This window comes from Dasypus novemcinctus, chromosome X (assembly GCF_030445035.2).
Source record: "Dasypus novemcinctus isolate mDasNov1 chromosome X, mDasNov1.1.hap2, whole genome shotgun sequence".
Taxonomy (NCBI): domain Eukaryota; kingdom Metazoa; phylum Chordata; class Mammalia; order Cingulata; family Dasypodidae; genus Dasypus; species Dasypus novemcinctus.
The window spans coordinates 113,625,647-113,639,930 of NC_080704.1; the positions used below are offsets into that span (position 1 = coordinate 113,625,647).

General features: G+C 37.7%; 1 protein-coding gene across 2 annotated transcripts in view; it reads left to right on the forward strand.

Moving 5' to 3' along the window:
* The first annotated feature begins 2,888 nt into the window (after nt 1-2,888).
* Nucleotides 2,889-14,284, forward strand: part of TBC1D8B (TBC1 domain family member 8B) — an 83,853-nt gene continuing 72,457 nt past the window's right edge. For both annotated transcript variants that reach the window (XM_004454544.5, XM_004454545.5), the window contains exon 1: nt 2,889-3,200. In XM_004454544.5, the coding sequence (XP_004454601.1) occupies nt 3,071-3,200 (130 nt within the window). In that variant the 5' untranslated portion in view covers nt 2,889-3,070. The remainder of the gene's footprint in view (nt 3,201-14,284) is intronic.

The window sequence follows — 14,284 nt, forward strand, 5'->3', positions numbered from 1 at the left end:
AGTTAGTGTCAAATAAGAAGCCAGTAAAATCCTGAATGACAATCTTAGCCTTTCCATAATAAGGATTTAGAAAACTATGTAGAATTTCCTAATGCCTTTTCACATAGGTGTTTGAGACTATGAATTAGAAGGCTGAGTCTGCTAGAAGACTGATCTCAGAATAAACGAGGTATTATTGATATCTGTATGATATAACATTGTGACTGTAACTATGTGACTTGGAAAAATTAGAAAATAAGAATGGAAATAGATGAGTCAGGAAACTATTATGGTAGTATAGCAGGAAAGTGACACAAGGCTAATTTAAAGCAGTAACAGGAGAATGGGGTAAATTTTAGAAAAAACATAGAGCTGTGTGTGTGTGTGATGAGCAAGAGGTGGGGAGATGTGGGTGGTAAAAGAAAGAGGTCTTAGACTATTCCAGAGTGCTTAGCTTGAGCATCTTGGTGTGCACTGGTGCTATGAACAAAGAGAACCTAGCAGAAGAAACAGCTGGGGCAAGTGATATTAGATAAATAAGTTTGGTTTTGATCCTGTTGGTTGTATTTGAGGTGTCTATGGATCATATGCATAGGTCGCATAGTATCATGGTTTATAGTCCGACTAATCTAGGTTCTTAGCTCTGCCATATATTTAGCTGTGTCATCTGAGGCAAGTTACTTCTCTGAGTCTCCTTTTCCTCATCTTTAAAATATGGCTGTAAAAATGTTCAAGCTTTTTAATGGAAATTAAATGACTATATATATATATATATATATATATATAACAGTATAACAGTACAGGGCATGATAATTGCTATTATTATCCAAGGCAGTTTGTAATCCCATTACCCCCTCCTCAAGCGATTTACAATAACATATATAATTGAACTTTGAATAGAGGGGCCTGCTAATATTTTTAAAGTTGTTTCCAGAAACATACTTTTCTCTTCAAAGGCTTGAAAGAGATGGTTTATGATTAAGCCAAAATTTGACATCACAGAAGTAATTTAATTTGAAAAACGTTTTTTTTTTACATAATCAGTGAAATGTTCCTTGTTACCTAAACAAGAGCTCTCTAAATGCCCTTTCTGAGCTGAAAGTGGGCCTGATCCTGTAACAGGGAACATGCAGGTATATCCTAGATGGAGTTACAGAGTGAACAGGCAGAGGAACCATCCAGTTCCAGAAAGCACTTGCCCCAATGTTAACATTTACGGGTATTGGAAAAGAATGTGGTTTGATGAGGAAGGAAAGAAAAAAGGGGGAGGAAAGGTCAAAAGAGAGGAGAGCACCCCACATCTCTCTACATTTTCTACATTTACTGATCCTTCATCAGGAAGATGAGAAGAAAGTATCTTCCTTAGTATATATCCAAGTTGGGACAGCTTTTCCCAGGGAAACATTATAATCTGTGCTCTAGGAAGATTGCTTCTTTCCATCCTCCTCTCAGGAAAGTTGCCTTGGGACAACTTAGAACCTTTTAGTACAGGGCTTCTTAACCACGGGTCTGTGAGCTTGAATTGAAATTCGAAAAAACATTATTCTTGTGGGGATGTGTTGGTGCAGATGTGATATATTAAATACTACACAGTACAGTGTGAACCTAGTAAGGGGTCTGTGGTTTTCACCTGACTGGCAAAGGGGTCCGTGGAACAAAAAAGGTTAAAAACCTCTATTTTTGTAGATGAGAATCCCAGATTACCCCTTTTCCTACCCTCAAGAAAAATCCCTACTGAAGCCCAGGCCTTCCTGGAGATGGCTCACGTCTTGGGAGGGTTAAAACAGAGAAGTTCCTTCAGGGCAGAGTTCCTTGGCTCCATCCGCAGGTGCCCCGCCCTATTTTATAGCTATCTGACCCTAAGGCCTCTCTCAAAGCAACTCGCCTGGAGCATTTTGCTCCTCCTACTTTGCCTCCAAACTCCTTCCCTTCTATCAACCTCTTTTCCCTTTTAGTGTACTCCAGTGGGCTTAGTTATCACAATAAGTAACAAGGTCCCTCAAATCATTCCTCGTATTGGTATCAGGCAAATTACTGACCTCATTCACCTTAGTGTTTTAAGTAGCTACGTGCCTGCCAAGATACTAAGAGGCGAAGGCTGCCCTAAAAATGGTTTTTGTTCTCCCTTAAAAAGCTTTAAGAAAAAAAAAACGCTCAAAAATTTTCTAGACCCGACAAATGAAAGATGGACAAGAGATTTTCCTCATTTTACAGTAGCTTAATAAACATATTTGGTTGGCGGTGGGAGGAAGGAGGCGCGCACGGCGTGAAAAAACACACATACACACAAAACCTTAGGTTCTGGAGATGTTATGTTCTTCCGGTAAGGGCAGAAAGATCTAGGCAAGAGCCTTAGAGCTACCCGAGTAACCAAATCGGACTCCACTTATTTTGTGACCTTAGTTAAGTCACTCACCTGGATGAGCTTTCGTTATTTAATCTGCAAAGTGGAAAATAATATATGCTCCCCAAGACATGTATGAAATAAAGTACATAAAAATCGCCTTAGACACAAAGTGTACACTCATTTAGATGTTTGTTACTGCTACTGCTTCCCCGAAATACGCGTTACTCCAAATTTTGGAAACTTTGTTTTCTCCAGTTTAATGCCCTCAACTGTTTAAAATGGAAAAAAAAAAAAGTTGAGAAGAGGCTACAGCTTTATATCTGGATCTCACCGATCAGAACAAAAATCACTTTCAACTTTAGATAGGCAAAACGCACTTAATTGGTGGCGGGGCCCCTTTTGAAAACTCCCCCAACCGGTTCTCACACCCGTGTATTGTGGGAATTGTAGTCCTATATTCCAGCAGTATGCGCATAGAAAGGCGAGGAGAAAACTACAGCTCCCAAGAGGTGAAGAAGGAGGACTATTTCCCTGACGGGCGATAGCGTTGTGGGAGGGAATTGGCAATTTCAGTGCCTACGTGGGAGAAACGGGAGGGTTGGGGGAAGTGGGGGAGAACCTGAGCTTGAGCCGCTGTAGCCCGAGAATGATTAGGTGGGAGAAGTAGAGGGGAAGAGACGGGTGGAGGGTGTGGTGAGAAGTGCATTTAGGTTGCTGCTCCCGGGCGGCATAAAGTTCTCCACGATGTGGCTGAAGCCTGAGGAAGTGCTCCTGAAAAATGCGCTGAAGCTGTGGCTGATGGAAAGGTCTAACGACTACTTCGTGTTGCAAAGGCGACGGGGCTGCGGGGAGGAAGGCGGAGGGGGACTCACAGGTAAGTTGTGGTCACTTGCCTCGAGGCTGTGCTCCCCTTTACTTAAAAGGTGATGAGGAAATAGTTATTCGTCGCCAACCGACCCTAAACCCTGGGCGGAGGGACTGGGTTCTCCCGCTGCCACCTTTCCGTTGCTCTCACCGAGTCCAGAGAATGCTTCCCTGGACAAGCAGTTGCTCTTTGGGTGGGACGGGGAAAGGGAGAGGGGGCTATTTCTGTAGTAAAGGAAAAATCGGATACATTCCCTGTCGCTTCCCATGAAGTGAGGAGATTAATGAGTAATGTGAAACCAAGACCGATCGCAGTTAGGCCGGTGACGGGCCAATTCGCAGTTGTGGATTTAACTTTTTTCACAAATCCGCATACCAATAATCACCACCCTTTTGGAAAGTGTACTGTGTGCGCCGGAGGGGGGGAGGGGGGGGAAGAAGTGAGGAAAAAAGGGAGGAGTCCTAATCAGATCTTGAGAGCTGGGTTTCAAAAGAGATTAGGGAGTGGGGTAAGGGTTGGAGGCGGTTGTAGAGGTCGAAGGATAGTGCTCAGAATTGGTGTCTTCGACCGGTTCAGTGTCCTGTGTACTCAGTCTCCAAGTTTTCAATCCTTGGAATCCACCCCCCCCAACAAACACACAAAAGGCTATTACAACGTATTCATTTTTCTCTAGAATGTTTGACGCTACCCCTTCTTTCAAAACCGTGATTCTATGCAAAACCAATGAAATGGGGAAGTTTAATATCCTGCCCCCGATTTTTAGATTTTAAAATGAACTGTTCCTTGGCCAAGTGTTTAAAGGTTCCAGAGAATTTTATTTTGAGACCTTTCATCTTTATTAGAGATATTCAAGTTTTGGGACATTGGGGAGACAAATCTTTTCTATGACAGTTTTAATTTGGTATTGTGGCATTGAGGTGGTGCAGCAGGCAGTGTGATGTAGGGAGAAGAGGGGTGAGCCCCAAAACCTGTACTGTAGTTCCATCCTCATCTCTTAGTTGTTGAATTGCATTCAATAAATTATTTCATTTGTTCATCCTTAAGCATATACTATGTGCCACATGGGATGCTAGGGTAGAAAGACCATTAAGATTCAGTTCCCTGCCTTTGAAGTGTTCATAACATGGTTAAAGGAAGAGTGGGTTTGGATGGTGGGAGGAGGAAGAGACCGACTGGTAAACCAGGCAAAATTATAATTAAAACCAAGTGACCCTAGGGGGTTAGGTAAATCTTCCTGGAGATGCCACTGTTTTTTCTCTTCTGTTAAATGGCTCCTACGTCTTTGAATTGTGAGGATAAAATGAACAATAGGTGACAAATGAATGTTGTCAAGATGGTGATAAATGTATGCTGCGATGTCTTTTTTTTTTTTTTCAAGCCATTCCCAAGTGGAGAGAATCCTCAGGTTCTACAGTACATTTTTTTTTTTAATCTTACAAGCTTTGTCCATCTTATCCAGCTTCTAAAAAGGCCTTCTTGAAAATATGGCAGCAAAATTTGCCTCATTCAACTCAACATTTTTTCTTTTTCTGATTTTTAAGATTAGAAATCTTATTTTGCAGAGGATTCTTTGTTTCGTAGATGCAAATATTTTCCAGATTAGAATTTGAGGATTGATGTTCATAATTACCTAGTGATGTAAATTACCCATTTGAGTCTATGAGAATAAGTCAGAATATATTTAGAATAGACCATATAGTCCTGTGTTACAACTTCAGAAATAGTCTAATATATTTTGGTTTCCCGTAATTTTACTTGACCAAATAATTTTTTAGTGTTCTTGCTCACATTTGCCAAAGAAGTGTATTTCACTTTGTACAACCGTGTTCCTAAAAAAAAGAATAGGGAAATCAGATTCCTGAGAATCATATCACTGTGGTGTAGTATAAAATGATTTTTTTACTTGTTGCAGGTTTCCTTTAAATAATCACTCCTTGTTTCTGGAGTTGGATTTTTTCATTTAATAGCCTTTCTTAAAACATGGACCAGTTGCACCATTTTCTTTTCTCTGTCCCACCTCCCCCTCTTTATTCTTCTCTATATCTCTAGAACATGGGTTCTTAACCAGGTGTCCATGTAACAAGGGATCTGTGGAAAGATTTTACAGGGTCCGTGAGCTTGAATTGAAAAAAAAAATCAACTTGTTTCTTTATGTTCTCTGAGCTCTAATTGAAATCTAGCATTTCCTTCACTTATGAATGTATACAATAAATAAATTACAGTAGTATTCATTTCACCTGACTGCCAAAGGGGCCTGTGGGACAAAAAAGGTTAAGAATCCTTGCTCTAGAATAGGAGAAAATTTTGCATAAAGATAAACCAAGATTTCTAACACACATGTATTCTGTGACTAGTCCTAACCCCATTTTTGTACTTCTTGGTCAGTTTATGTCTCTGTGTGATTGTTTTACCTGTGGTATTGTCAAGATGCTTTTAATTACCGCATGAGACCTGCCACTATAATCCATGTAAATTAAAAGGATCAGAAAGGAGCAAAAAAGATGTTTTTACGGTTTGTTTGGTTCTTTCTGGTGCACAGAAAAGTGTGTACCAATTTTCATGGTGGCTCAATCACAGTATTCTACTTAAAATTGTGAAGCCAAGAGCTTTGCTGTGTTTTACCACAAATCACCACTTGTCTATTTTGCTTGCTAAGCTCCAGTGTTATGTGCTACCCCTTTAAAAGATTAGTTTATATATTTTGTTTAATGAAGAAGATATTGACCCTCAAGAAATGTTAATAACTGTTCTTTCCTTAAGATTTCATTTCTTTGCACTGCAATAATTGGCAATATCTACCAGCAATGTAATTACTTTAGATGTGGATTTGGCAAAAATAGTTAGCTAGTTTTCTTTTTCTTTTTTTTCTCTAATAATGGAATTAAAGCAACAGGGAAGTCCAGGATGGTTATAGCAGGAGACTAGTTTAGAGGTTCAAGTTCTGAAGTTCTTTTCCAAATTTTTTAAACACTTCTAGTGGACATCTACTAGATTACTTACTATTTGTCTAACTTTGTCTTAACTAATTGTCCTGGCTTACAGCAAGGTGAAATATCTTTTAAAAATTTTTGTTGTACTTATGGTTGTTTTACAGATATAATAACTCCTTAATTTGAGAAATAATTCGCCCTTCTGGATTTGTGCAGTTATTTACATTATCCCTTGCTCCTCCCCCTTCTATGGCACCTAAATTTAGTACCTGGTTTTATATAAATAAAACTAATTTATGCATATTTATCTTATTTTGCAAAAACCAACAATTTGCCATGCTTGGCAGATAGGAGCTACAACATGGGTGGAATTATGGGGCTACAATCTATTAAGTACTCGAATGGATAGAATTTAGGAAGATCTGCCAATCAGGAAGCCTAATTTAGGTAGTTTGTTAGGAATATTTTACTCTTGAACTTTCCATATATGAATAGTATAAGCAGTTTCTTGGGCAATGGATTGATAATCTCCCTCAGCCAACCTTATTTTGGTGGTATAGAACAAAACTCTGAAATAAGTTTCCTCATCTCTTTCATCTTGGCATCATCACTTTGAAATTAAATCATCTGTAAAAACAGGGATATGCTGTTTGAAGTAGAGTTTTCACTTGAAAATATTTTATATTTCAATAAATTTAACAAATCTCTTGTAAATGATTTGCCGTAATAAAGCACATACATATTAAACAGCAATGCAGTCTTTTTTAAAAACCCCTTAATGTCCATCTCTTGAAAATATAAAGCTTTTCTCTCCTTTTGCCCTCTCCCAAGCCAAGGAATGCAAGTTTAACTATAGTTGGATTAAGGATTTCTTAGCAAAAATCCTTTATTCCATGCTCACAAATAAACCATCTGATAAAAATTGTGGCTTCTCAGGTACCTCATTATTCAGAGGAGTGCCTAAATGGAAAGGTAAACACACACACATGCAGTGTAAATTAATACATTTTCATTTTGGCTTATTAAAAGAAAATCCCAGAAGGCAACCTGTAGGGAGGACAAATCACACTGTGTGCTCTCCTCCCTCCCTGGAACATTTTGATCTCCCTGAAATCAAGTGAAAAATTATTTTTAATGATCTCTTTGAATGAGCAATGGACAGTTTTATCGGAGGTTTTGAGACATGAAGGATGGTCATTGTCACCACTTTTCCTTGGTAGTAATGGAAGGATTAATGACTGCATACCTGTGAGCCCCCAGGGCTTTTTTTAGACACCTGTTATTACACTGCCCTTCCTTGCCTTCCCTGGCACACTGCTGGGTCCTTTCCTTCCTTAAGCATAGGCTGGAATCATTACTCCATTTTGCCTTAGGGCCATGAACCCTGAATCCCCAGTAGTTTAGTTAAAATCATTATGATATAGATTGTGTGCAAAGGGTTTTTGTTATGATATTGGACAGTTATAATGTAAATAGAAAACTAATACTGCTCTCAAATAGCTTTCAATCTAATGAAAAACTAACACAAATACAAAATTTATTTGAATACACCACTGAGTTGAATGATTCTACTTACCACATTAATCTTGCTTCCTTTCTCTTTTTAGATTTTAATATTATATCTCTGCTCAGCTTTAATTATTTTATAAAGGCTTAGCACCTTCATCTACAAAATGGGGATAAAGCTTGTCTTCCCTACCTCACAGAATCTTCTGTGGCTCACGTGAGTTTTGAAACCTGTGAGCAGCTACCCAAACATTTGATATTGATTTACCTATTGATGGAGAAGTAAGAAGTTAAGTGCAATTTCTCTTCCTGAAGATCAAAGGGGGCTGTATATTTATGCCATTTTTCCCTAGTAATTACTTTTCCCATGTTGTAATATAAAAATTGATTTGGAGTAGTAATAGTATGCCCAATCTGCAGTGATTTCAGTGCAAAGGCAAAGTGCTTAGAGTTAATTACTCAAGAATTTTAGTATGATAGTGATTATTGTATTTATGGTTCATAATCAGAATAATGTACAAAAATTAGAATCATTTATCATGTCAGCATTTCTTTTTGATCTATGATTACTTAAAACGGAGATATTCTCAAACAGTGCTTCTAGAGATACAAGCTTCACTTGTACTGATGAGTGGTATTGAAGAGTATATGTAATTTAGGTTATCTTAGTAGTATTTTTCAAAATATAATACTTGAGGAAGAAATAACTTTTTGGCTGGTGAAAGCTCATGCTGCTTATGAGCAGTTGTGGATGGACCATGGATGTAAGGTAAGCTAAAAATAAAAATAAAAGTCACTATAATGTTTGCCTCTCTGCTGTGCAGCTATGACATGGGTTTTATCTTGTCTTTATGTTAGAAAGTTTGGCCATTTCTCTTCTTTTGCTACATAAGGATAAAAGATAGAAATAAATTCTAAACATGATATAAAATATATGCATTTAACACATATTTACTGGGTGCCATCTAATAACCAATTACTGTTTTAGGTGTTGGAGGTAAGAGCATGACCAGAACAAAATCCTTACTCTCACGGGGTTAAAATTCCAATTGAGGGAGGCACATAGACAACATATGGCTGGTGCTGATTAGTCTATGAAGAAAAATAAGGTATAGTGTTAGGAAAGATTGATAAATTTGTGTGTGGAAAACGTTTTTAATATGACCAATTAGCATAGGCCAAAAGGACTAGAGTATATGAGTCAAGCTGATAATTGGAGGCTGAATGAATATAGATAATTCTTTCTAGGAATTTTGCTGTGAAGGGAAGCAAAGAAATGGGATGGTAGTTGACCACTGTCCTGGGTGTTGGGTATACAGTGGTAAATAAAACAGAACTAGTTTCCCTCACAGAGTTACAAAATGGTGGGACAGATAGATAATAAACAAGTAAGCAAACAAATATATATTTACTGGCATAGTCGATAATGATACCAACTTTGTTTTATTGGTTTATAAATCTCCTTGAATAAAAGGATATTAGAAACCCCAAAAGCAGTTTTCTAAGGCCAGTTCTGGTGTAAAGTATGATTATCAGATGTCCTGTTAAATGATGCAAAGATTTCCTAAAAGCAATGATTAATAATACGTGGTAAACTAGTGGCAGAATTCCAGAGTGACATCTGTGGAGCATCTTGCCAAAAAACAGTTTGGATTGTTTTGAATTAAATCAGCCATCCATGAGCACTAACAATATCTGAGATGTGGTTTGGTAGAAAGAAGTGGGGAGGGTGTTGAAAGTGGGAGCAAAAGATTACAGTTAGGGACACAGCACATATTCCAGATTCATTTATTTGGTGTTGAAAATAAGAGCTTCAAGATATATCTTTAGAAATGTAGCTCGATTTGGTTGATAATTCATCTACACTTATTTCACAAATGGCATTATAATCTGCCATTTGTGGCATTAGTTGTTTCCCTAAAAATTCTAAATCCTTTAATGAACAAAGATTTAAGTCAGGGAAGGAAATGCAAGCTTACATATATCCAGTTTTTAAGTAAATGCATTTAAAAGAAAGCCAGGGAGAGGGAAAACAGGACAAAGGAAGAATTATTTTTATTAACTGTTCTCCAAAGCTCTCAGAGTAAAGTTGGCAGCTTTCAAAATGCCAGCTGTGGCTATGGCATTATTCTAAAATAAACATTTATAGTCCTGCTTGAAAGACTTAGATCTGCTGGCAAAAATAATAGATTTAGGAGAACCTATAACCTCTATTGAGCACACTACTTTCTCCTATTTGAATGTATTTCCTATGTAGGGCATTGGCAGTTTACTGATTAGTTTGTCCATTAACAGTTAATGAAGTTGAGATTATAAAAAATTCAGTAAAGGTGTACTTTGGCTTTGTGAACATGGCAACTTATGACAAGGTACATAATCCATTGTAAGTTTCTAGCAATCATTTTTATGGATGAAGTTTATAATCAAAAGTTTTATATGGAATGGAAAGAAATCTTGTTTTATAATTAGGAAGTTCATTTAAATGACTATTCTGCAGCTAGAGCAGTGTTGCCTTTCACAGTGCCCTCAATCTGTTTACCAACAGAAAGAGCCGCTTGTCAAACTAAAGTATACTTTAGTGTGTGCTATCTTCAAACTGTGTCTATTTTTATGGTCTCTGCAAAAATTCAGCCGTTCATCATTACCATTGACCTAATGTAAAAAAAAAATGTTTATCAAATTTGTAGATGTCTCAAAATTTGAAGGGACAATTAATACCATAGATCAGTGGTTCTCAACCCTGGCTGCAAATTGATTCGGCTGTGGATCTTTTAAAACAAGATGACATTGATGTATTTATGGATAAAATTTGGTATGCTATCTGTTATTTACTTTAAAATAGTTCAGGAGGGACAAATAAAATAAGATTTTGACAAAATGTTGATAATTATTGAAGCTATGTAATGAGTACATGGATATTTCAATGTATTTTCTCTTCCTTATGTTTGGAAATTTTTATAATACAAAGTTAAGTAAAAAACAGAAATAGGATGTCAGGACCCATCCCAGAGCAATTAAATTAGAACCTCTGGGTGTGGAGCTTGGGTAGTTTCAAAAACCCCTCCAAATAATTCCGATTTGCAGGTTGTGTTGAGAATCATTATCATGGACGATAAAATCAAGATTCAGAAAGATCTTGACAAGTTTGAATGCTCAGTTGAAATCAATGAGGTAAAATTTAGCAAGAGTAAACTTAAACTTCATTTGGATTTTTAAAAAATAAGCTGTACAGGACAGTACCTTGGTTGGTACATTTGTGAAAAAGATCAGTGTGGCTAGTTAACCATAATTTTAATATTACATGATATAATGACTAGAAAATCTAGTATCATCTTAGATTGCATTAATAGAACCAAGGAGGGAAGCGGACTTGGCCCAATGGATAGGGCGTCTGCCTACCACATGGGCGGTCCACGGTTCAAACCCCTGGCCTCCTTGACCCGTGTGGAGCTGGCCCATGCTCGGTGCTGATGCGCAAGGAGTGCCGTGCCACGCAGAGGTGTCCCCCACATAGGGGAGCCCCATGCGCAAGGAGTGTGCCCCGTAAAGGAGAGCCGCCCAGCGCTAAAGAAAGTACAGCCTGCCCAAGAACATTGCCACACACACGGACACCTGACACAACAAAATGATGCAATAAAAAGAAACACAGATTCCCTGTGCCGCTGATAAGGATAGAAGCAGACACAGAAGAACACACAGTGACTGGACACAGAGAGCAGACAACTGGGGGGAGGGAGTGGAGAGAAATAAATTAAACAAAATAAATCTTTAAAAAAAAATAGAACCAAGGAGCCCAGAATATTAAAAGCCTGCATTTGTTCAGAACATATCTGGTGTTTGGTTTGAATGCCACACTTTAAAAGGGACTTTGACAAAGGTATGTTATAAGAATGGTATAAGAAATAGTTCTCTTGCCCTGGGACCTCAGCTAAAACTTTCATTTTAACATTCTATTACCCAGGGAAGATAGATACTGAATAAGAAATTTTAGGAGAGAGAAGTGTTTCAAAGGAGGGTATAATGGAACTGTTTAGTTCATATACTTAAAAGTTCTGAGAGATTATGGAAAGCTTCCCTACAGAAGTAATATTTAAGCTGACCTAATGATAATCAATTAGAGAAAAGAACGTTCTAAGCAGAATAAATGGCTGCTGTTGGAAAATATCTATGGCAAGAATATCATAACATTAGGAAATTGTAGATTTTTTATACCTTAGTATAGCGAGGAGGAGGACAGGAGCCCAAGATGAGGCTAGACAGTGTCAGAAGTTCAGGGGTACCCAATGGCTTATCTAAGTGCTGAGTATAAGACAATAGTTAGAATTAGTTAGAATGTGTCACATTGCATGGTAATGCCACTAAAACCAAAACAAACACAAAAACCCAACACCGAGAAAAAAATAATAAGCCCAGAGAATCTCACAATGGTTGAAAGAAGTAGGTATATTTTAAACTAAGAGAAGAGTAGTAAGGGAAAACAGGATAGCTGTAATTAAAATATTTGAAAATCTGTCATGTTGAATAGAGTACATGATTTGTACTGCCACAAAGCTGCAAGGAGGTAGTATTTTATTTTTCCCAAGAAAAACATTTCTTACATATATATATGTAAGAAATGCTTTGCTTTTCAGTAATAAGAATAAAAAATACTCATTATAAAACTTTCAGAAGATATGTATAGGTATATGTATAGAAAAATATTGATCAGCCATCATCCCACTGCCCAGAGATAACCACTATAACCCGAACTGGCTGCCTTGTTTTGGAGGCCAGTATAAAATGAAAATGCCCAGCCAAATTTCAAGATGGCAGCAGTAGAGTATTAAACCAGTCATGGGAAACTTCTGAGCACAGGATCCTCTGCACAGGTAATCAATCCCATGAAGCTGGCCCTGAGTAGAAAATTTGCATAAAATCTTCCATATTTAGAAAGGGCTTCCTAATTAATAGAAGTTCCCTCCAATGCAACGGGCTGCCTTGTGAGAAGTAAACTCTCTGGAGTTATTTGAGAAAAAAGCTAAATTTTCTATCGGGGATAATTTAGAGGAAATGAATGTGCAGGAGATTGGACTATATGACCTGTTAGGCTCTTTTTCAGCTCTAAAGTTGATGACCCTGTATCCCTATCAAGCCAGAAAGAATTGGTCATATGACCATTAATCATTTTCCGAAATTGCCTGATTTTATGGTAGATCCTTGCTTTTTTCATTACCTGTTTATACCATTTAATAAAAAGTATTGGGATGCAGATGTAGCTCAAGTGATTGGGCTTCTGCCTACCATATGGGAGGACCTGGTTCAATCCCTGGGGCTTCCTGGTAAATAAAAAACCATACCCATGCAACGAGCCAGTGCCCACACAAGTGAGTCACACAGAAAGATGATGATGCAACAAAAAGAGAGACAAATAACAAAGATCAGGGCAGAACTAAATGAAATAGAAAATAAGAAAGCACTGGAAAAAATAAACAAAACCAAGAGCAGATGACATGATCCTATACTTAGAAAGTCCTGAGAAACTTACAACAAAGCTTCTAGAACATATAAATGAGTTCACTAAAGTCACAGGTTATAAGATTAATGCACAAAAACCAGTAGCATTTCTGTATACCAACAATGAGCAATCTGAGGAGGAAATCAAGAAAAAATACCTTTTATAACAGTAAAAAAATATTGAATACCTAGGAATAAACTTAAAGATGTAAATGACTTATACACAGAAACTACAGAGCACCTTTAAAGGAAATCAAAGAAGACAAATAAATGGAAGAATATTCCCTGTTCAGGGATTGGAAGACTAAATATCACTAAGATGTCTGTCCTACCCAAACTGATCTACAGATTTAATGCCATCCCAATAAAAATCAACACAGCATTTTTTATTTAACTGGAAAAACTATGAAATTTATTTGGAAGGGAAAGAGGCCCCAAAGAGCCAAAGACATATTGAAAAAGAAAAATGAAATTGGAGGAATCATACTATCTGACTTTAAAATATGCCACATGTGGAATCTAAGCCCCCCCTGAATATAGAGGTGGAGTGGACATAACCATCCCAGGGTCCTCAGGACAGTGGAATAGAGTATGGACTAAAGTGGACTTATAGATATTCTGTTCTGGAACTATTGTGATTAGTAATGGAAGAAAATGTAGCATTGATGTGGAGAAAGCGGCCATGGTAACTGCTGAGGGTAGGGAGAGGGAAGAAAAGATATGATGTGGGGCATTTTCAGGACTTGGAGTTGTCCTGGGTGGTACTGCAGGGACAGTTGCTGGACATTGTAGGTCCTGCCATGGCCCACTGGGTGAACTGGGTGAGAGTGTAAACTACAATGTAAACCGCTATCCATGTGGTGCAGCACTGCTCCAAAATGTATTCACCAAATGCAATGAAAATGCCATGATGATGAAAGAGGTTGTTGATGTGGGAGGAGTGGGGTGAGGGGGGTGGTGGCCATATGGGAACCTCATATTTTTTTAATGTAACATTAAATAAATAAACAAAAGGCATTTTAAAAACATACCACAAAGCTATATTGGTCAAAACTGCATGGTATTGGTACAAGGGTAGGCATACTGACCAATGAGCCTGAATTGAGAACTTTGACATAGATCCTCACATATATAGTCATCTGACCTTTGACAAGGTCACCAAGC